Source organism: Passer montanus, unplaced genomic scaffold, assembly GCF_014805655.1.
Source record: "Passer montanus isolate IOZ18808 unplaced genomic scaffold, ASM1480565v1 scaffold91, whole genome shotgun sequence".
Taxonomy (NCBI): domain Eukaryota; kingdom Metazoa; phylum Chordata; class Aves; order Passeriformes; family Passeridae; genus Passer; species Passer montanus.
The window spans coordinates 1,996,594-2,019,715 of record NW_024374479.1 but is presented as its reverse complement, the minus strand read 5'-3'; the positions used below and the strand labels follow the sequence as shown (position 1 = coordinate 2,019,715).

Below are 23,122 nucleotides of genomic sequence, written 5' to 3'. Positions count from 1 at the left end.
TTTTTTTTCTTCTTGTTTTAAATATACAATACTTTCCTGCAGTATAATAATTCAGTGTTCTTTCAGTTACATGATCAGTCAGAGTAATTGTGCTGCTCAATTCTGTATGCCATGGACTAAGAACATAACCTAAGAACATAACCTAACACCACCTCTTCTCTTTCCTTTTCACAGGTGTATCTCAGTGTTTCTCAATAGGATAGCTTTTAAGTGTGTACATAACACAAACTAAACAACAGGAAAAAAAATTCAAATCAATTTATAGCAGTACTAAGAAAGTAATTTTCAGTTAATTGACGATGGACTTAAGCTTACATGATGATTTCTAAGCACCTCAATATTATAAATTTCTGTGTATTTCATGTCCTTGAAAACGAATTCCACACTTATATACTGGCAAACTTCCATTCTGTGAACTGGGAAAATGCTGTTGACATACAGATGCAATACACTTACGTATTATAAATAAATATCTCTACTCTAATGGGAATATATTGCATAATTTTATAAATGTTACCTGCTGATCCGTTTCATATTATTACAATATATAATTTTACATGCACATATTTAAAATATTTAATTTTATGCCAAATATTTATTTTGTATAAATGCATGTAGATATTTCATTCTTTATAATAATGGAAGTTTTCTTAGTTTTTCAAAACTTTTTGAAGAGCTTACTCTTTAAGTGACCATTTGGTTAAATATTGTAAATGTGGAAAAATACCAAAATTACATCATACCAATGCATGTTTTCATTTGATACTTACTATCTATAGAAATTATAATAAATTATTAAAAATTAATTTTAAAATATCAAAATTACTGTCCTTTTAACATTTCGAATTGGCTTTTTTTTTCCTGGATGTTTCTAACATCCAGAAACTTTTGTACAAACTTAACATTTGTAAATTCAAAACTCACATAAATGGACCTTGCAGGTAACTGCAAGCATTTTTCTACATGCACTATTTGTAGTCACAAGACTCTGCAGACATTAGGAACATTTCTATTTCTTGCCAGTTAGCTGCTTAGAAAACTGTGTAAAAACTGTGTGTAGAGGATTTATTTTGTGTGTAGTTCACAAACAGATACTGCTCTTTGCTTTGTGTGTGTTTTGATAGTAGTTATACATATATACCAGGTTCCTTTATATTTTGATAGTTCTTTCTGGGAATGAGCTAAATTCATAAAAACCCATGAGAAAGAGTTCAAATTTGTGAGGGTTTTGTTTCAATATTAAAAAAAAAAAAGGTAGTACGTAACTACTGGGAAGCTCACTATTAAAAATATTAAGGTTTTACATAAAAAATGCTTAAACTATGATTATTTTTTTTTTGTTTTCATTTTAATAGTTGAATTGTAGAAGAAGAAACCCCAAAGTATTGCATTTTGTCCTTTATTCCTAGGAGAACAACTGCAATTCCATGTTGTAAGAACTGCCCCAGGACTGGGAAATGTTACTGTTGAGTGGAAGATAGTTGGACATAACGTAGAACAAAATTTTGAATACTGTTCTGGAATTCTCATTTTTCCTGAGGTGAGTCCATAAGAAAATCTATATGGCTACAAGAGAATATTGTAATTTGAAGTGAGCTGACAGAACAAGTATGCTTTTAAAGCAGTCTTCCATATCTTGATATGATTAAACAGCCGTGAGTTTATAGTTTTCAGTATTTAACTTGACATTTCTTAAAAGTATTGCTCAAAATACATATGATAGAGTGGTATTACTTGTGCTCTGTACACTAATGACTAATCAGTTTATCAATAACATTTATAGGGAATATTGAATACAACATTATATGTCCACTTGCTGGATGACCGTATTCCAGAAGAAAAAGAAGAATACCGGATCATCCTATACAACATCAAAACAGAAGGTAATGCAGAACTACAGACGGCTATATCTGCTATATCTAAAATCGCTATTTAGTAGTGTAGTAGCTTTGTGTATATTAAACCATTTCATGAAATCATTAGGACTGTAAATATTGAAAATGTTGCAAACTATGCAAAATTTGTTCACATTTTATTGAAACAGGCTTGATGCGTCTGTGTGTTTTTGTGTACATATGATACCGGCATCATAAAATAAATTTATATTATCTTTTTAAACAATCTTTAATTTTTTATTTATTTAAATTTTAAAATTTTAAAATTATTTAATTAATTAAATTTATTTAATTTTTAAATTTAATTTAAAAAAGCTGTCTCTCTGATCTGTCTCTGAATTAGACGAGGTCAGAATATTTTATTCCTTCATTGAAATTATAATGGGAAAAGAAGCATGAGACCACATTCCTTCTTGAATATCCTTTGTTAAACTGGAATTAGTGTCTAAACACTAAACTAACTTGACATGGGTGGTGCTGCTGATAGGTGCCTTGCCAACTTGCCATATTTTCTTTGCTCTTGTGCTTGTTAAAGAATGCAATTACATATACATTCCACACAATCTGTAAAATTCAGTGAGCATGTAATGTGTTCTGTTTGATTTCATTTGCAGTATTACTGACTGTCATTTGTACGTAGAAAAAGCAGTAATGTAAGACAAAACTTGATTTACCTAACACAATTAACTGTAGTCCATTGATTCTTTCTGCAGGTGTTTCGCCTTCTGGTGCTGCTGTTTTGGATAGTCAAGGCTATGAAGCCGTTCTGACAGTAGAAGCTAGTGATGAACCACATGGAGTACTGAATTTTGCTTCTCCATCCAGGGTAGTTTTACTTGCAGAGGAAAACAAAACAGTTCAACTTTTTATTAACAGAGAATTTGGATCTCTAGGTTTGTATAACATCTCCAAGAAAAATTAAATTTTGTTTTCAAAATCATTACACAAAGGAAAGCCATGACAGAGAGGCTAGAAATTCTGGAAAATTTCGGACACAATTGATGCTTTCAGAACTTCTAGGCTCTTTACTGCCTTGAAAACTAAGTTTTAACTAAAAATGAAATGAAACCATTGCCTTTAATTCCCAGCAAGGGATCTGGGAGCTATGACATAGCTAGTTGGCTGTTGGGTTGTACTTTTATGTCCAGCAAATCTGTCTTGAATTGTCTGTCCAGAAAAAATTAAAAAAAAAAAAAAAGGGAAAAGGAATTTGTATGGAATTATAATTTCCACAACATCCCCTCTATAAACTTTCAGAATCTGACAGTTTAGGAGTATCCCATGTTAAAAATTGCATTGATGCCTCTGAATTCAGTTTATGGCTCTCTTAAGAATTCTGTATTTCTTTTTAATTCAATTTTCCTTTTAAAATCAGATTAAGTAGTACTAACTAATGCACTGTGTGCCAAAATATTTTTTTTGTGGTTTTTTTTTTCCCTGAGTAGTTTGACTTCCATTGAGAGATAACATGCATAATCATTTTCTATTAACATTTTTAGGCTATATTTAGACCTCTGTTAAAATCTCTCTCTTGGTTTTTTTCTCTGTTTTGAGGTGAAGTGATCAGTTGAAACAAACATTCAAGATCTGGGCACACTACAGATTTGTAGAGGAATTTAAATGTAATTTCTTTGTTTTCCCATTTCTTTTTTAATGTCAATCAGTATGTAAATTACCTTTCGAACACTGCTTAGGAAAATATTAATGTATTCTAAGTTCCTGTTGTAAATGTAAAATGTCTCAATTGAATTCCATCTGTAGTTATTAAAATGAAGATTTTTTTATACCTTATGTTTTATTTCATACAGATAACTTCGAATTCCATTTGTCATTTTATCTCCAGGATCACTCTCTTTAAATTTGCAATTTGACTTACTATGGCAGATTTGTGAGATTGGCTTTGCAATTAAAAAAAAAAAGTCTAGCTTTCCCTCTAGTAAAATTTATCAGTATGTCCTGAAATTTTTATTCTCTGTAAACATTTATGTCAGTCTGTCTGGGAAGGAAACTAAATTTAGGACTTTCCTTAGAGCCTTTCTTAGGCATCGGTCATTCCTGAAACACTCTACTTCCCTTGACACCAAACCTGGTATTAATAATACATTAGATGTCCCAGGTATGTAATATAATACTTGCAGTTCACAGCACCTCAAATATATGAATACATTGGGTTCTACTGCTTTCTGAGTCCTGTGATCTTGGACAAATTATTAGTGTTTCAATCCTGTGGTTTGTAGTTAGGCTTTCCCTTTTTTCAGTGTGCATTTGGTCTCTCTTCTTTGTCTATTCTAGTGAACATTACATAAGAATAGAAAAAAAGTGAAAAAAAAATGAAAAAAGTTTGTCACCTTTTATACAGGTGCTATCAATATTACATATGCCACAGTTCCAGGACTGGTCTCCTTAAGTAATCAGACAGAGGGGATCTTGGCTGAACCAGGAGCTGATTATGTACCTGTTTCTGACTCAGTGATTTTGAAAGAAGGAGAAACATCAGCTGCCATAAATGTTACTATTCTAGAGGTAAATGCTGTATCCTTTCACTCTATACTTATTGATATGACAATCAAAAGGAATATTGTGGGACCTGAATCTTGCATGCTGTATTATTTGAAGCTATCAATTTTATGGTAATTTAGAAAGACTGCTTTGGTCCTTACTGATAAAATCACAGAAGGACAAATAACAACAGAAGACAGTGCTACTTATACTTAAGTGAAATTTGACTCTCTAATTGAGTCTTTATTTTCTGGTATTCAGATCAGTGTCATTCATTGCTTTATCAGTAGTTGCTATTTGTGCCTTCAGAATTGAGCAGAAATCTGTTTGCATTTAGTTCAGTGTCACCGCAGTCTTTTCCATTAAATGTAATGTTGTGCTTCATAACTAACATTTTATGTAAAAATGTTCTAGGAAAATGGAAGCATAAATTAATTCTAATATTGCTATAAGGTTAGAGACTTCTAGTGTGTTGCTTTTTGACAAATTCTGTGATTGTTTCTTAAAGAAAATGAAAAGAGAATATACTGGATTTGTGTTTTGTAGGATGATGTACCAGAAGTGCAAGAATTCTTCTTGGTTAATTTAACTTCAGTGGAACTTATAATGAACCATTCAACTTCCTCCCCACCTAGGCTGGGTAAAACAACTTACAAGCAATTATGATTAATTTTATTTTTTTATCAATTGAATGCACATCATATTACTCTGGCATATCATTATTGCGCTTGTCGCTTCCCCAATAAGCCAAAATGAGACAGGGTATTCTGCAAAAAATATTGTAGAATATCAAACATAGTAATTTTTACACTGGCTTATTACTTTTTAAAGCCTTGTAAAAATTATAAGACAATTTTCACAGAGGAGTTATTTAGTAATTACCAGTTGGAGAACACAGTTATCTCAAAATTTATGTTGGCAATGTGTGAATGTGATTTTTATTTCCAAGTAAATGACAGAAACAAATATGTGCGAAGAATTCCTTCAAGTAGTTCCTTTGGTCAGTCTTTCAAAAGTATCTTTTTATTACTTTTTATCAGATTTACTTTTAGGACTCATGATCTATTGTGTTCCTACTCTTCCACAGAACTTCCTTAAATCCTTACTGAGTTGCTCATTCTGCTGCTGAACTCAGTAGCACAGCTGCCATTGGCTTTTAAGACAGTTGGGGTATCCTGTGACAACATTGACTAATTATGTGATTATTTCTAACATCTTCTATGACTCTTTTTCCCTTTCTTTGCATGCGTATTGAAATGACAGAATTTATTCGTTACAGACTGAAAGGTAACTTGCAAGACTGATTGCTGCTGTATAGACACTGAGCTGTGATTAGTTGAGTTTAACATTTAAATCATAGAAAGAGTAACATTAAAGTATAAAGGATTTCCTGATTTAAATTGTGCTGAGTGTGGTATAATCTTAACTTCTGCCATATGTGATTAGCAGTCTGAGTATGACCATTTGACTCTGATGTACTTAGGATGATCAGATAATAGTTTTAATCCATGAGGCAAAATTTTGTCCTCATTATAAAATGTTGCAATTAATTCTTTTATCAGACTATTTTCTAATCTTGTTTTCCCTTTCTGTGTATTTCTTTGTTATGACTGAGAATTCAAATCCTTGTTGGTGCAGTGCATTTGTTTACGATTTAACAATCCCGTACCCCATAGAAAATCTTTAATATAATTCTAGGTGTCTAATATCAAAAGTGACGGGAATCCTGCACGTGATACTGATGTGCAGTTAATCGTATCCATCTGGAATATATCATAAATGCTGTCCCTGTCTTAGCCATGTGTATTTAATATGTGGTGTAGGTCTGGGATGTCTGTGACATACAGTTAAACAAATAGAACTTAAGTGACCTTTATTTCTGATCTGAGACTTCATGGATGTGGAGCAGAAGCAGGAAACATAAAGGACAGTTCTGTTTTCTTCATGCTGCTCTTGCTCCATCCCATCATCTAGAACAGGTGGAAGAAAAAGCCCAACTCTAATACAAAAGTGCAAGGAATTAAGAAAAGGGAAAATGTTTGATCCTTGAGAATGATGAAAGAAAAATGAATAAACGTAATGGATGGAAGAAAGAATTAAGATAGGGTAAAATGGCAGGAGGTCATCAGGAGAGAGGAAAAATGCCAGATATGAAATAAGAGGTGTGATGTTGAAACCGAAGTATTATAGATCTTGAATGAGTTGGTCAGACTATGTGACATGAGGAAAAACACCAGTTAGGAATTTGAAGGGTCTACATGCACAGTAATCCCTATGGGTTTCTAAACCTTTTTGCTGTCTATGTGTAGGTCTTACAGCTGCTGTTCATGTTCATCACTATCTCATAGCGTCAGTTTTGGATTCAAGGCAGTGATCTTTTATTAAGTTTTATCTCATTTAATAGAAATACCTCTGATGGATCTAAAATAGTATATTTACTACAGATTTAGTGAAGTTAATTTGTTTTGTAGAAATTGTCAGTTTTCATTTCTTTACAATTTTTATTAAATTAAACTGATGAAAATTGAGGTATTCATGTGATGCTGTTTAAACAAAATCAGGCATTATTTTCTCAGAAGAATCAAGTTCTCACTGCCAAGTTCTGGGCTATGAAATTAGTGGAAATTGCTGGCATTAATTTATTATTCAGTATTTTCACAGAGAAATACATCCAATCCAATAATCTTGCAAAGTTATTGTGAATATAATATGGTTTTATGTAGTAATAGAACCTTGCAATACATTAACTAAAAGAAAATTAATAATTGTTTCTTTATAGCAGAATCTGTGGTGTGTGCCATTAAGATTTATTATCAGCACTGAAACATTAATATGAGATGATATACTGGATTTTTTATTATTCTTTTTTACTCATTTTCCCTCCAATATTCAGAATGGCACTGTCTGTAAAACACTAAATAACATCATAAGAAAAACACACAGTGAATTAAGACTTGATGAATCTTGCTTTTGTCATTTTCTGCTTTTTCTGTTCCATGAGTTTTCTTCAGTTTTTTTCTTTTGTTTTTTCTTTTTTAAATACATAAAATGTAAGGGTGGTAACTCAAGGCCCTGTGTTGCAGTTCTAATAGAAAGCTAGTAAGAACAGATTTTCTTCAAGCCTTTCCAAGTATCTGGTTCACTTCATTTTCTCCTCCACATTTTGGAAATGGAAAATTATGTTTTTCTTCTACAAAATTAGTAAAGATATAAAGAAATGCTTCTGTTATTCTTCAGAATAATGAAAATGAACTCTATTGTTCTGACATACTTGTTTTCTGTTTTCTCTTTTAGGTGTGGAAGGTTTAGCTTCTCAAATTATTATCGACGCTAATGATGGAGTAAGCGGAGTAGTTGAATGGGAAAGGACCAAGTAAGTCTTGTCAGCTTGAAGAACTCCCTATGGGAGTTAATGATTAGTGTTGTCCAACTATTTCCATTTTCAGTTAACAGTAAAACTCCTATTAATAATAGAAACAGATCATTGAGCTGTATTACATATTGCTCAGTTCAGTGGAACTGGAAACATAATGCCCAGACTAGAAAGCAACATTTACTCAGAAATCTCATGCTACCATGTATTTATTTTTACTATTGTCCTTTGGTATTGTGGATTTCCATCACTCCCTCAAGCCTCCATCCAGTGCCTCAGCCTCAGCATCTGTGTAAGCATGCACACTGACATCTCCTAGATCTTTATCTCTGATTCCCAGGAGCTAGGAAATGGGATCCATGCTCATAGACAGGCTTAATCTAGTTCAATTCCATTTTGATAAGAAAAAGAAAAGGTATAATGGTTGCATTAGACAAGTGGTAATGATGCTTTGCTGTAGTAGTGACTTTTTCTTAAAAGGTAGAGGGAATGATTTAAAATTAAAATATAACAATTATCTACCATCTTATTAAAAAACATGCTCAGTGAGCACTGAGAATTTGTCTTGGTTTTTTGTTTTAGTTTTGAAGTTAATGAAACTCACGGGAATCTGACAATAATGGCATACCGAAACAAAGGATCATATGGAAACGTGTCTGTGTTTTTTTATGCCCAAAATTTGGAGGCACAGCTGGGTTTGGATTTTAATGTGGTCTCAAGGGTAAGAAGAAAATTTTAAATCTAATAGTTTTCATTTATTCAACTGCCTCAAATGCACATCATCTTATTTATTCTGCAGAATGGTCATTAGTGCAGCTAGATTTCTCAACTTTTTTCAGTTGCTCTGATCATCTGAATAGAGATAGATTTAGTCATCTTATTTTACTCTTTCTTCCTTATTTAATACTGAAGCATTCTTAAATATAAGACACATTTTAAACTTTGAAACATCTATTTCAAGTACAGTTTTGCTTAGACAAGAGAATATAAGATTTCATGTAAGTTTTAATATTTTTTGTAAAAGAACTTTCAAAGTGAATTGCTCTTGTTTGTCATCACTCTACAATGTGCTAAACTATTTTACTATTTTGCTTCTTTTTCAGTCAATTTATAAGAGACATAGAAATTACTCTTCCTGCTTCTTCTTTCCTCCTTATTGAAGGCAATTCTGCTTAATCTTAGTTTAAAATTTCTGTATGCATTATCAGCTATTGAATATTCAATGCTTTCTGTGTTTCAATGCTAGACTCTTTTTTTTGCTGATGGAGAAAGGACTAAATCTGTTGTTGTTATGATTTGTGATGATGATATTCCTGAAGGTGTTGAGAAGTTCCAGTTAATTCTAACGAATCCATCATTTGGCCTGGAATTAGGGGAGAACACAACAGGTAAAACTTAGTTTTGATGTTCTCATTCTTCAGAATTGTATCTCAGTCACTTTAATTTAATTCTTCTGAATAATCATGTTTTAGAAAACACCAGTGTACTCCTATGGTAAATTAATAATCTCATTTGGAATTTCTTAAACATCGCTGTGAAAAATGTAAAACTAACAAAATAATATGTAAAATAAGGAATCAGAAAATGCAAAAGCTGGATGTTTTAACAAGGTTGTCCAGATTCTTCCTTTCTAGAAACCTTCCAAGATAAAGCAGAATACTTACATATTCTGTTAAGTAGTCAGGGACATAAAAGCAATAATATAATTACATTATATAAATAATGGATTTGCATATATATATATTTATTTATTTGTCTATGTGTACAATTATATTTTACTATTTTAATTAAAGCATATTTCTATTATTTATTTTTCAAAAGCCACAATTACTATATTTGCCAATGATGATGGACATGGAATTTTGTCATTCAATAACAGTGATCACTTCTTCCTAAGAGAGCAAACAGCTCTCCATCTGATGGAAAGTGTTGCAGTATTAAATATTATTAGAGAACCTCCTCAGGGAATATTTGGAACAGTGTCTGTTCAGTATCTTGTAAGTGAAGTTAATTCTTCAGATCCATCCATGGATTTGGCCCCTTCTCAAGGATACATTGTGCTCGAGGAGGGAGTCAGATTTAAGGTAATATGGTAGTTGTAACGCAAGAAGTGAAGAAGGCTTTTTTTAAAATTATTTGAGACATTTCAGCAATGTTTGTGTTTTTTCATGTATTAATTTTTTTCTTATGTTTTCCTTAATTCTCAGAATAAACTGAGCTGTGGGAATGCAGAAAAATTGAATATACTTTTCTGTAGATATTTCTCTCTTTGTAACAGTTCAGATCAACTGGAAACAATGTAAGGGGTATATAGTATGATGTGTGTGTGGGACCATTTATTTGTATGTGTTCAGCATGTAGCTGGAAGATAAACTTTGACATGCAGTCATAATTTTCTACTGTAAATAATTATGGTAGAATTAAAAACACTATTCCTTTATGTGGCCTGAACTGTTCACCTTTTGCCTTTGCTGCAGCAAAGGCAAAAGGTGAACAGCTTTCAGAGTTTTAGAAATTGAAAATAATTTTTCTGCCAGTATTAATCCCACTGCTTCTGTACTGTCCCCACAAGAATTTCAGCTAGAAAATGAACTATCTTAAGTGTGCAATAACAGGTTAATATATTATGGTTAGGGGATTAGGATCTGGGACAAACCTTTCTTGAAACACAGGTTTTCAGTTTCTGAACCTAAAATGCATTTGACACCTCAGTGATGGCCAGTTTAGCAGATCTGTGAGAAGTAGGGGGTAAAATATTTTTCAATACAGTCTTTAAATATGGTTTATTGAAGAACTAAACAGAGATCTAAAATGTTGTAAGCTCTATTTTAATTCCAGATCTGTCATTACTAAATATTTTTTCTGAGGCAAAACTACAGGTACTACTGTAACTTTCACCTCTCTGGGTAATTGGGAGGATGACAGTGGTAACACCTATTTCTTTCTAGACAGTTCTCTGCTGATTTGAGACCATCTTGAGACGATCCTATTCTTATCCACCATGGTGCAGTAGAAGGAATAAAACATCAAGAAGAGAGTATTTCAAATATTTCTCTATTGCCTTTTTTCCTTTGTTCCCAGTACCAGAAGTGTAACTATTCTGTTGCCCATGAGATAGTTCAGTTGACAACTAAAGTAAAGTAAAGTAAACTTGACTGAGCTGTGATAAGGTAGCTGTATGGGGACTGTGTTACCAAGGAATGTGTGGAATAAGTACAAAACAAAAGTATAAAAAAAGGATCAAAACCTGTTACATTTCAGAGAATCTTATGATAAGAGTAAAGAAAGGAAGGGAAGAATAAAAAGAATGTGGGTATCCTCGTGCTAGTGTTGCATTAATGTAGGTCAATAGAGGGATTGCTTTAGAACAGCAGCCTGAACTATCCATGCTTTACTCCTGCTTTCTCCAGTTCAAGAGCTGCTGTTGTGCTGCCCTGCTGTCCAGAGATGTACAGAGAGAGAACAGAAACTGCAGCATGTCTTGAATAACATTGTCATTGTTAGCTGTCAAGTCTCAGTAGCTTTCTATGCTCGTTTCTTTCTTGTCAGACACTGCGTATTTCTGCAATCCTGGATGAAGAACCAGAATTGGATGAGCACTTTATTGTCACCCTGTTCAATCCAACTGGAGGAGCCAGACTAGGCACCAGAGTGCAAACTATGATTACAATATTACAGAACCAGGCTCCACTGGGGCTTTTCAGCATCTACACACTTGCAAATAGGTACTAAACCCTGATTCAATTAAAAGGGAGTTTTTTCATATTCATAGAGATGATTTCCCTTTAAAAAAATTTAGGAATCCAATTGTCAAATTTATGATTTTAAAAATTACACTGTTTGTCAAATACCATTACTGCTATACAGAAGAGCAGAAAAACACTTAAAATGGACTATTCACCATAGAAAGGTTGATTTCTCTGTGCATTTTTTCTTGAAACAGTACTTCATTAGTCCCCAAACATTTCACTAATAGTAATCAATATTACAAATTCCAACCATAAACCAGTATCCCAGGAATCAGAAATTTTCTAATTGACCTATTTATTTGAGCTTGTACAAGATACACCTTCACTCAGGGCTGTTTTTTCAGAACCAAATCAGCCAATCTTACGTGGACAAGCTCAAGAAGTGGCCCTTGGGAATCTTATGAGGTTTAACAAGACCAAGTGCAGAGTGCTGCACCTGGGTCAGAGCAATCCCCAGTGCAGGCTGGGGGATGAACAGATCGAGAGCTGCCCTGCCCCAAAGTACATGGGGATGCTGGTGAGGGGCTGGACATGAGCCAGCCATGGGCGCTTGCAGCCCAGAAAGCCAAATTCATCCTGGGCTGCATCCAAAGCCCTGTGGGCAGCTTTGGAGGGAGGGGGTTCAGACCCTCTGCTCTGCTTTGGTGAGACCCCACCTGCAGAGCTGCCTCCAGCTCTGGGGTCCTCAGCACAGGAAAGACATGGAGCTGTTGGAGCAAGACCAGAGGAGGCCACTCAGTTCGTCAGAGGGATGGAGCACCTGCTCTGAGGAAATGCTGAGAGAATTGGGATTGTTCAGCCTGGAGAAGAGGTGGCTTTGGGCTGACCCAGTTGCAACATTCCAGTACCTAAAGGAAGGCTATCTGAAAGTTGGAGAGGGACTTTTGGCAAGGGCATGTAGTGACAAGAGGGAATGGCTTAAAACTGAGAGACAGTAGGTTTTGATTAAATATCAGGAAGAAATTCTTTACCATGAGGGTGGTGAGGCACTGGCAAGAGAAGCTGTGGATGCCACATCTCTGTAGGTGTTCAAGGTCAGGTTCAATGGAGCTCTGAGCAATCTGAGGATGTCCCTGCTTATGGCAGGAGGGCTGGAACAAGGTGATATTTAAGGTTCTTTTCAACCCAACCATTCTATGACTATATTAGTCTCTGATATGGAATGTTTTCAGAAATCATTCAGCTTTACCCACATAGTGTGTCAGATTTCAGGCTGGTTTAAGATTATGTTGAATTTCCCATGATTTTGTTGAAGTCTTGTGTGAAGAAACATTGGGCAACCTTAATTAATATTTGTCCTTCTCAGAGCAAACCCGGTATTTTCTTTTTATTGCATATTCTGTGCTGAAAGTGTAAAATTCCTATTTTTATACTATAAAAATAATGCTTCTTAAAATTCATTTTCACAATTCTCAATTTTAGGACAAATATCTTCACAGTTGAAGAAGCGAACACTACAGTTTATTTGAAAGTTTCACGGAGTAATGGGCTCAACGCATCTGTGAGTGTTGAGTGGGAGACATTGTCGGATACTGCGTTTGGCATCAGTAGGTTCACTTTATCAAGAGCATCTGTTGCTATTTTCAGAGTGAAGGTAGCTACAGAGTAACCAAACATACAGGAGATATAACTTTGGAGTGAAAATTCACTTAAAATATTCCTGTGATATCCAAATTCATTAGATGAAAGATCTTGGCTGCATAAGAGTCAGCTTGTCATCAGCCAGTGCTGCCATAGTTTCAACAATCTGTATTGGTCTTCCTGTTGCTTATATATTTTCACAAGACATTTGATTTATAAATCTGTTCTTCACTGCTTGTAATTCTGGATTTTTCTAAATAATATAAAAGACACTATTGTCTGTAAGTGTTGAATGACTAGGCAGTTTAAGAATCTTATTGCCATGACTGCTGCTTGTGATGAGAGAGAGAATGAGGATAAACGCATTTTTAGTTTCTTTGTCATTATTTTATTCCTTCTTATCTAGTTAATTTTCTAACTACCTAAATTCCAAACTGAGTCACTCTGAATCACACTCAAATTGTCTATGCATCTTCCATATGTAATTGTAATATCTAAGAAATTAATTAATTATTTAACTCTCAGTACAACCTCAGTGCTATACCATTTCCATGCATTTACATGCAGTTATACCAGCTATTTAGAAACAACTCAGAATATAGATTAGGCATTTATGGCATGGTCAAAAATTTCAAGGTTGTGAGTTTGACCATTGTATGAGTCATTCACTTAAGAGCTGGACTTGATAATCTTTGTTGGTCCATTTCAACTCAGAATATTTTGTGATTTCTGTTACTAGGTTTGGTTTTCACAAATAAATAATGAAAATGATGTTATAAAAGACCATAAAGATAAATACTTTTTTCTTATACTGTATTGCAGGGGATAGTATTAGTGTTCTGTCTGTCGTGCAAAGCTTTGTGGAAGAGTCAGCAGCTGGCTGGTGTTTCTTTGCATTGGAAAAAAACCTATATGGTGTGCTGTTGCGTTCACCTCCAGCTGTCTTTTCGACTCTCTACCAGTGGAAAGGAGTTTTTGTTGCCATCAAGGTAAATGCTTGCTTATAGACACCAACCATGCTGCTTAGTAAAACCTTGGCATTTCAGTTCTACATTTTTGTTCCTCTCTCAGAATTTCAGTATGTGGAATCCTAAAAGCTGTGTGTCTTTCCAAATCCATGCCTCTCCCTACCTTGTGATTACTCATGGAGGAAGCAGTCAGGAAGCTTCCAACAACAGTGTATATGCATTCATGCCTGGACGCAAATTATTGAAGGTAAATCTGTGTTACTTACAGATTCATTAAATATTGGTGTTAGAAAGGACTTTGTGAGGCCCTTCTGTTCCACCGTGTTTTGGGGAAAAGAGCTCTGTTCTCAGATAGTTTGGCAACTGAACAATCTGCATGAGTCAATGATGTAAATTATTGTCCTGGTTTAGGCCAGGGCAGGGTTAATATAGCAGTAGCCGGGAGGGGGTATGGCTAGAGCCCAGAGTTTATTCTGTACCACCTGATGTCATTTTCTGGGGATGGGGGAAAGAGGCCCTCCTGGGGTTTTGGGGTACTGTGAGTGCAGTTCATGTATTGACAGGTTGTGCGTAATGAGCATTTTCACATGTTAATCTTTGCCTCTCTTAAACCCTCTGCTATTTTTGTGGTTTTTACTGTTAATTTTCTCATCACAACATCAGACATTGCTGTTTGCAGTAAATTGTCCTTATCTCAACCTGTGATCTTCATCTTTTGCGCTTCCAATTCTCCTCTCCATCCCACTGCAGGGAGGAAGGGAAGAGGCAGCATGGTTTGGAGTGTTTCAGTGGGAACACTAAATTGAGAAATACCATTCCTAAACCATGACAGTTATTACAGCTTGTTGTCCAGTGTTTTTTGTAGTCATATTTTGAGGGTGAGATAAAATGATCTTTGAAGTGAAGGAAGAAATTATGGAGTAATGAAGTCATAGAGCATTTGCTGAAAATGTATGATAACTAATATTAATTTTGTAAAATGAGATGATATATATTTTTAAAACTATAAAATTACATATATGACAATTATTATACATTATTTTATATATGTTTTACATGTTTACAGTTTTTAAAAAATATGTGTGCATATGTATAAACTTGAACTGACTTCCAAATACCATTTTTGCCATATTTTCCTTGTAGCTACAGACCCTCTCTATTTTGGATACCGCACTTGTCAAACATTTTGCTGTGGATGAGGAAGACTATTTGGTTTTTGTGAGTGATGCCACCAGTTACAGTTCCATCCAGGTTAGAACACACTTGTCTTCATGGCTTTGATGTAGGTAGTTTTATTAGTTTTCAGTTTGAAATATGAAGGAAGTATAGATAAAAAAGTAAATATATATTCCTGAAAAATTAGTTACGTTTCTATTATAGATTTGTAAGACATAAAATTTTAGACTTGTTTAAATGTAACAACACTCATTACATTAATATGTAATGTAGACTTGGTTTGATTAAATTGCTACTGTCATTTCTGTTTTGAAGTTTATTACGTTAAAGAACTGTAGGAATAGAAATAGCTTCTGAGCATAAACCTTTTCATCTAAAGAAGAGGCATTTTCAGTAAGGTAGTTACTAATAGCTGCTTATCAGTGTGCTTCCACCATAATGTAAGATCCACTGTAGAAATGAGGAATTTAGTCAATTATAAGTCTTTCCAATTTTTCATCAAAACACTTAATTTATTATTTCTTAGTGCTTGTTATAAATATATAATAAAATACAAATTGTATTTTCCAGGTTTTCCAGTGGAATAAAGATATATTTGTGCCACATCATCAACTTCCACTTTACAAAGCTTTGAGTATTGCCTTGTTTTCCCGAGGAGGCATTATGTACTTAGTAGTTTCGTTGTCAAATACCAGCCAGAATGTACTCTTGTACCAATGGTTGAATAATGAGTTTAGGTATCTTCATCAGTTACCAGCAAAAGAAATAAAACACATGGAGGCCTGGACCTCTGGATCTGACATATATTTAATTGTTGCAAAAGGTATTTAGCAGAAAACAAACACTGAGATTGCGAAGTATGTGCTGGCTTGTTTGATAGCAAAGGTGTTAGGAATAAAAGGGGTTTAGATAGAGTTTAGAGGGGGTTTAAAATATTACTGGTGGGTGACAATTTGCTGAAAAGCATCTTACTGAAGTAATCTCTGATTTGTCCTTCAGAAAATTAAAGCATTGTGTATGTCCTCAAATATTTATGAAATTAATGAATATTTTCCCAATAACAATAGGAATTAATAACTCTATTCATCTAGCTGCTAATTGGATCCTTTCTAAACTTTTCTGAGCTTTGTCATATGCAAAGAGCATTGACAAGTCAGCAAAGTCAGCAAAGTTTACTGAATTAAGTTCAGCAAAGTATATTTTTATTACAAGTATGACACTTGAGAGATTGTTTTATGTCTGCATCCCTGTGACTTTAAAAGTGTATGTTGCAGTCCATAGGTTTCTTTGCATTTGACTGTTGTCTGCTGTTGTTTGCATTTGACTGTTTTTTAGTGTTCTCATATGTGAATGTGTGCAGAAGAACCCTTAAATTGTGTCATGGAATAAATCAGCTAGTGGGAATTCATGCTATGGAGTTATGCAAGTAAAAAGGAAGATACAGTCACTGGTCTCACTTTGTAATTAAAGCTTCCAATCTCTGCCTTTGAATGGCCAGCAGTGTGTGATTTAATTAACAGGCAGCAATATAATGTAGCTTTTGTAATTCTTCCCTTTTTTAGAAACTGGAAATTCTGAAATTTTCATCTGGGAGACAGGGCAGTCTACCTTCAGACACTTTCAGTCTCTTCCAGTCTCTGCTGTAAGAAACATCCATGTTTTCATTCCTCCTTCAGGTTTAGGTAAGATTTTGTTTATAGTACTGGAATTGAAGAAATAAATGCATTCCATTTTCATATTATTTATCTTTTAAGAGATACTTTAAAAATTGAGCTGCCATGGGCATTTCTGATATTACAATAAATTTTAAATATATGACTGAATATTTCTTTTTTTCTCTTCCTTTCTCAATGTAGTTCACATCCTCCTCTCTGGCAAGGACACAACAGCACTCTACTCTTGGAACTCAGAAGGGAACCAGTTCTCTCTGATGCTGGAAGCACCATATGCAGATCATATCACTTTCACTACTACAAGGTCTCTGAACTCCAGCAAGAGTTTGATTGCTCTTTCCATTGAGTCCAGCTCCCAGATTTATGAGCTGACGACTATCTCCAACCAATCAGATTTTATACCTAGGTAGGTTTTTTGCATTCCCAGCTCATGCATTCCTTTTTCTGTGGTAGTCTTTTTGTTACAGTGGAGACCATGATAGACTCCTGTGTGGGATGTGTTTATTAACACTAAAGAGAATTTTTCACAGGTGGCCTTAGGATAACCTAAAGTCAACTTGTCACAATTTGCTTTAAAATATGTAGTAAAAGGACTCGTAGTTAAACTGGATATTGAAGCTTTTATTTAGGATTAATTAAATTACATTACATTAATAAGAAATATCAGTTACTATATGTTCTATTGTAATTAAGAAGAAAACCAAACCCAACACTAATCCCACAACCTTTAAACATCATTGATTTACTCAGGAATATAAACAACAATTTCAGCATTAAAAATGCTCTTCAAATTTTCAGTAGTGCTTTCAAAGTTTCTTAATCATATCCTCAGTTTATACTTACTTGATGTGGGTTTTTGTATGCTAGTTCAGGTGAATTGATATTTGAGCCTGGGGATGTGGAAGCTGTGATAGCAGTCAATATCCTGGATGACATCATGCCAGAGGAGGAAGAATGTTTTAAAGTGCGTCTGAAAAACCCTAAAGGAGGTGCAGAGATTGGTGTCCATAGTTTTGTTAACATAATTATTCCTCCCAATGACAATGCCTATGGAGTCATTGCATTTGCCCAGGTAAAACTTTTAAGGTAAATCATTAAAATACGTATATACCATTTCTGAATAACAGAACACAAACATACTAAAATTGCATGTGACAGGATTCTTGTTCTAAAGTCTTGTAGTGACCTGAGACAGAAGGGCTTTGACTTCCATTTAGCATTGTTACTTGGTTATATAGATGACAGGCAACAGAAACTTAGTTCCAGTCTTTCCCTGTTGTGGGGTTTTTCTAATCCCCTTACATTTAGAATAACTCATTATTTTATCAGTTTTATTTTCAGCAACCTTAAAAAATTAGTTATCAGATGGCATATATGATATCATCATAGTCTCTACTGATTGGTTAATCAAGGGAATTAAGTAACGATTCTTTTCCTCTAAAATTGTTATGTCACAAAATGAGCCCATCTAACTGAACAAAATAAAAACTTTGGAGAAAATGTCAGACTAAAGGTATTATTTGGAGTTGTTGATTCTAATTATTAAAATAAATTATCAAAATTGTAGAAGTGATGTAAACAGATATATGTACTAAATGCATAATGAAGATATAAAACACAGGAGAATAATCACTGAAACGAAACATTTTATCTGGACTTGTGTGAGGAGGATGAATATTAATAAAGTAACAGCAGAAAAAATATGTCTGTCTTGAAAGTCTATATGTTTATTTGCTTCACATGATTTGGACATAAAATACTGTAATAAAAATAACCTAACAAAAACTGTTGAATTTTTTCCCTGAACATTTTGACATTATTGTGTTTATAAAATTTGGTCCTGTTGAGTATTAAGTTATAAAAATTTAATCAATAGACTTGCATTTATCTGCTTAATAATAGAATAATTTATTGAAGCCCAATGTCTCTGCCCCCCTTTGAATATCCTGTTCCCTAAAGAAGCTTCTCTTTTTAAGAAAATAATGCTTTGGTTCTGCTACTGTATGTTTTCCAGAGTTCTTTATTTAAGCAAATTGAAGAAATGGAACAGGACAGCTTGATCACCCTGAATATTGAACGTTTAATAGGAACATATGGACGAGTTACAGTAGAGTGGATCACTAATGGGAGCATAAATGATGTATTTCCAGCTTCAGGAATGGTATTTAAAAAATATCACTATTATTGGGGAGGCACTGACTGTATTGTCTCAGACGGTAGGAAAAGATGTACTGAGTGAGAAGGGCAGTACATGTTAGATTGCCCCACATTTCTGTTAATCCCTGCTTCCTGGTCCTTTCCTGTGGTTCAAATGTTTTGTGCTGCTGGCTGGCACATAATACAGTGGTTGGTATCCACCCTAACACTTGTAGAACATGATATTGCAGTGCTGTCCAGGCACAGGAGATGTGTATCTATAGTATCCTATTCCCATCTTCTTTTCTTCCTGCTGTGAGATTCAGTTCCTATGTCAAACTGTTTGCTTAGGTGGGAATCTGGGAATGTTTGCTCTTCGTCGTGACCTTTTCAATACAATGGAGAACTTAAGTGGCCCAGCAGAATATGACAAGTCCCAGTTTTCAGTGTTTCTGAGACTTTTCAATTTCCAGCCATGTTAAAATCCAGTTTGTCCTGTCAAAGCTTTTTATATGCCTTAGGACTGGCAGGAGCCAGTTTTTGTAAATCAAAGTCCTCCACCTTCTGGCTGTCTGTAACATACACAAAGTCCAAAAAAATAGTGAAGAGAAAAATAAATGGCCTGGAAATCAAGGATGCCAAAACAATCATACTGAAATTGTTAGAGTACTCCTTGAGCATTGTGGCTACATACCATATGAGTACACTGCATTGCTTTGCATGCAAGAAGAGTCATAAAGGATAATATTAAGTGGAAATTTCTCTTTGTCCTACCATTATGTGTAGGCGTTTCTAGACACATCTTCCTCATCAAGAAAGACCTAATCAAGTTGCAGGCCCTTTGAATTTAAAAATAAAAATATAGAAAAATATTAATCAATCATGTTATCTGAAGAAGAAGAAAAAAAAAAAGTTGAGTTGCTATTTTTTCACATAGCAAGGTCTTTAAGAGATATATGTTCATTATTTTGATACGGATATATGTGGTGTGTTGACCTTAGCTGTCTAAAAATCCCCAACTATTTCTTTCTTATTCCCCATCTCAGCAGGATGAGGAGAAAGTAAGGAGAAAAATCTTGAGATACAGGCTGTTTAATAAGAAAAGAAAAAGCCATTGTCTACCTGGATTTCTCCAAGGTTTTTGATACAGCTTTCTCTGGCCTTCTTCTAAATAAACTAACGTATTGTTGCTGTATAAATAGCTCCTTTTCAAACTGGCAACCTGTTACAAGTGTGGTCCCTCAGGGATCAGTATTGGGCCCAACAGTGTTTAATATCTTCATAAGTGACGCAGGTGATGAGATCAGGTGTACTCTAATGAAGTTTGACGATGATACCAAACTAAGTCAAGAAGTGGACTCTTTGGAGAAACCTGTAACAGGAAGACCTGGGTAGGCTGGAAGATTCATCAGGAAAAAATGTTGCACTATGGAAAACATAATCCGGGAGTCCAGCACCCACTGGCATCTATCCTGCCTGAGGATTAGCTCCAGGAAGAGGGACCTGGGGATTCTGCTGGTCAATAAGCTCAATATACATGAATACTTAGGCAATCCACCAGAACATTTCTGGGTTGCATCAACAAGGCCACTCCCAGCAGATATAAAGCAGTCATTAGCCCACTCTACAGAACACTTTTTGGGCTACAGCTGGAATTCCGTGTTCAGTTTTGGTCCCCATTAGGGAAAATAGATATGGGCAGGCTGGTAGGGGTCCAGAGCTGGCCACAAATGTGATCAGAGGACAGGGAAGACTGTTATATGAGGAAAGACTGAGAGAAGAATGTTATGGGGAGACCTTATGTGTAGACCATGTGTCAGTATTTAAAAGGTGGCTACAAAGGAGAATACTTTTTACAAGGTGTCATGTTGAAAAGACAAGTGGTAATGAATGCAAGTTACTCCTTCGGAGTAATTATGTCTCATTGGACATAAGAGGAAAATTTTTCACCATGAGAAGAATCATTCATTGGAATAACCCTCCCAGGAAGGTTGTGGACTCCCCAAAACTGACACTTAAGATTGAGCTGGAGAGGATGCTAGACCATCTTGGTTAGTCTGTGGTACTGCCAAGAAAGATTGTGCCAGATAATCCTTGTGGTGCCTTCCAATTTTGTATTCTGTGATTATCTAAGATATGTATGTGTGTATGTAGATGCATTTTATAACTGATAGAGTTTACAGAATAAAACTCTAGGCTTACTAACACGGACAAGAAATTTTACTTTTTTATTCCCTTTCCTCTAAAACTTTAGGTAACATTTTCTGAAGGTCAGGCCCTGTCCACAATCACCCTGACAATTCTGGCGGACAGTGTTGCAGAACTTTCAGAGGCAGTGGAAATCATACTCACCCGTGTTACCACTATGGATGTTGAAGATAGCACAAAAGGAGCTGTCATTGATCCCGAAAGGGCAAGAGCTGTACTTTGCATTTTGCCCAGTGACTCTCCACATGGTGTGATTGAATGGCACATGGAGTCTGTCTTTGTTAAAATCACAGAGCCAGAAGGTAAGTCTGTTTCTTGATTCTTTGGAAAGAATGTTTGTTTTTTCAAAGTCAGCATTGTTGAGGCTATTAACACTGGTTACATGTATGTGTATATATATACACACATATATGCATATATGTATAAATTATATATATAAAACAGTTTTTAATTAAAGTTTTTTATATGTCAGCAGTATTTTATTATTTATAGCCTAAATATCCCTTAAAATATGTAACTGTGCTCTATTTGACATTGCACTCATCAATATTCTTCAGCTGTTCTTGTTTGAGAGGTAAGTTGCAAATCACTAATGCATAAAATGCTCCTGTTTATATAAAAAGAGAAGTTGCCCATTGATTGGGATTGCTATATTGTTTAAAATAATTTACATAGAAAGACTTTGCTCTTGAAGTGGCTCAAAAAGGGAAGATTTTTGCTCAGAGGACATGGGGAAGGAAGGAAGCAGAGCAGGAGTCAATTCTACTTCACAAAAAAGGTGTTATTTTTCTGCTTGGAGTTTCACGTTTGATTTGTTTTCCTTCCAGGCACAGGCTGAGAAAGATTTCCCAGGCAGTTGTTCAGAGGAGAACTCCCATGATGCTCAAGCTTCTTCCCTCTCTCCTGGCTCACAGAGCCAGCTGGCATTTTTGGGGCTCTTACCGCAGCTACCTGATGCGGTATTCATACATTAACAACTCAGTTAGAGTTTTCTAACAATTTAAGGTTCTGTCCATATTAAAAAATTAGATATACAAAAAATACTTTTTCCATCAGCGTATATTATCACAGTCAAAACATTCTAACATGTTTTATTTTCAGGTGAATTGGTGTTGCCCCTTTATTAGCACCTGGAAGTAATGTAAAGGGATACTGTGATTTCTTACACATTATAAACATTTATACTTTGGAGTTAGGATTTAAAGAAGGTTCCTAGCTTCCACTGGTTGCACAGAGTTTTTTCCCCCAATCTTTTAACTGTTGTACTTTTAATGAATTATTCACAAGTTCTATCTGTGAAATAATACCTAGTTACAGTAACTGGTTTGAAGTACAAGCCTGTTTACATTTTATCTGTTTCTATTTCTCCAGTCATAAATGCACCACTTTTAGCCAGATTATGTGTTTCATTATTTATTGGATAAAATCACAAATCTGCTTTCTCAAAAGGATGCTGAGCCTGACTGATAAAAGTCTATTTAACTTCTTTGAGTTAAGGAAATGTGACATTTACAGCCAGAATGACTGCCCTCAATACCACTTTCTGTGTTAGAATCAATAGTGGTGGCCTAGGCATGAAAGGCCAGGCAAATTATTGAGATAGAAGTTTTGAAGGATAACTGAATAAAAGTAGAAGTGTTGAAGTAATAATTTGTATAACATGCATATAAAATTGTAGATATGTAATATCTTGTTCTTCTAGATCCAGTTTTTCAATGCACAGTATCTTTAGATAGAGGTACTGTTTTGTGTGTTCACACCATTTGTATGTGCTCATCAGCTTAAGCCCTAGAATTATCGAAGGACTGTTGTGTCACTGAGCAGAATTGAAGCTGGCTCTAGTAAGCAGTTGCAGTAGTTACCT

The 23,122-nt window shown here is 34.7% G+C and overlaps 1 protein-coding gene across 2 annotated transcripts in view; it reads left to right on the top strand.

The window, feature by feature from the left end:
• Nucleotides 1-23,122, top strand: part of ADGRV1 (adhesion G protein-coupled receptor V1) — a 282,802-nt gene that overhangs the window by 80,291 nt on the left and 179,389 nt on the right. For both annotated transcript variants that reach the window (XM_039695669.1, XM_039695670.1), the window contains 20 exons: nucleotides 1,410-1,540; nucleotides 1,784-1,883; nucleotides 2,609-2,788; nucleotides 4,255-4,418; nucleotides 4,941-5,034; nucleotides 7,689-7,767; nucleotides 8,350-8,488; nucleotides 9,014-9,155; nucleotides 9,589-9,851; nucleotides 11,317-11,492; nucleotides 12,939-13,063; nucleotides 13,920-14,086; nucleotides 14,169-14,312; nucleotides 15,209-15,316; nucleotides 15,812-16,064; nucleotides 16,804-16,923; nucleotides 17,098-17,320; nucleotides 17,782-17,986; nucleotides 18,929-19,075; nucleotides 21,305-21,560. In XM_039695669.1, the coding sequence (XP_039551603.1) occupies nucleotides 1,410-1,540; nucleotides 1,784-1,883; nucleotides 2,609-2,788; nucleotides 4,255-4,418; nucleotides 4,941-5,034; nucleotides 7,689-7,767; nucleotides 8,350-8,488; nucleotides 9,014-9,155; nucleotides 9,589-9,851; nucleotides 11,317-11,492; nucleotides 12,939-13,063; nucleotides 13,920-14,086; nucleotides 14,169-14,312; nucleotides 15,209-15,316; nucleotides 15,812-16,064; nucleotides 16,804-16,923; nucleotides 17,098-17,320; nucleotides 17,782-17,986; nucleotides 18,929-19,075; nucleotides 21,305-21,560 (3,216 nt within the window). The remainder of the gene's footprint in view (nucleotides 1-1,409; nucleotides 1,541-1,783; nucleotides 1,884-2,608; nucleotides 2,789-4,254; nucleotides 4,419-4,940; nucleotides 5,035-7,688; nucleotides 7,768-8,349; nucleotides 8,489-9,013; nucleotides 9,156-9,588; nucleotides 9,852-11,316; nucleotides 11,493-12,938; nucleotides 13,064-13,919; nucleotides 14,087-14,168; nucleotides 14,313-15,208; nucleotides 15,317-15,811; nucleotides 16,065-16,803; nucleotides 16,924-17,097; nucleotides 17,321-17,781; nucleotides 17,987-18,928; nucleotides 19,076-21,304; nucleotides 21,561-23,122) is intronic.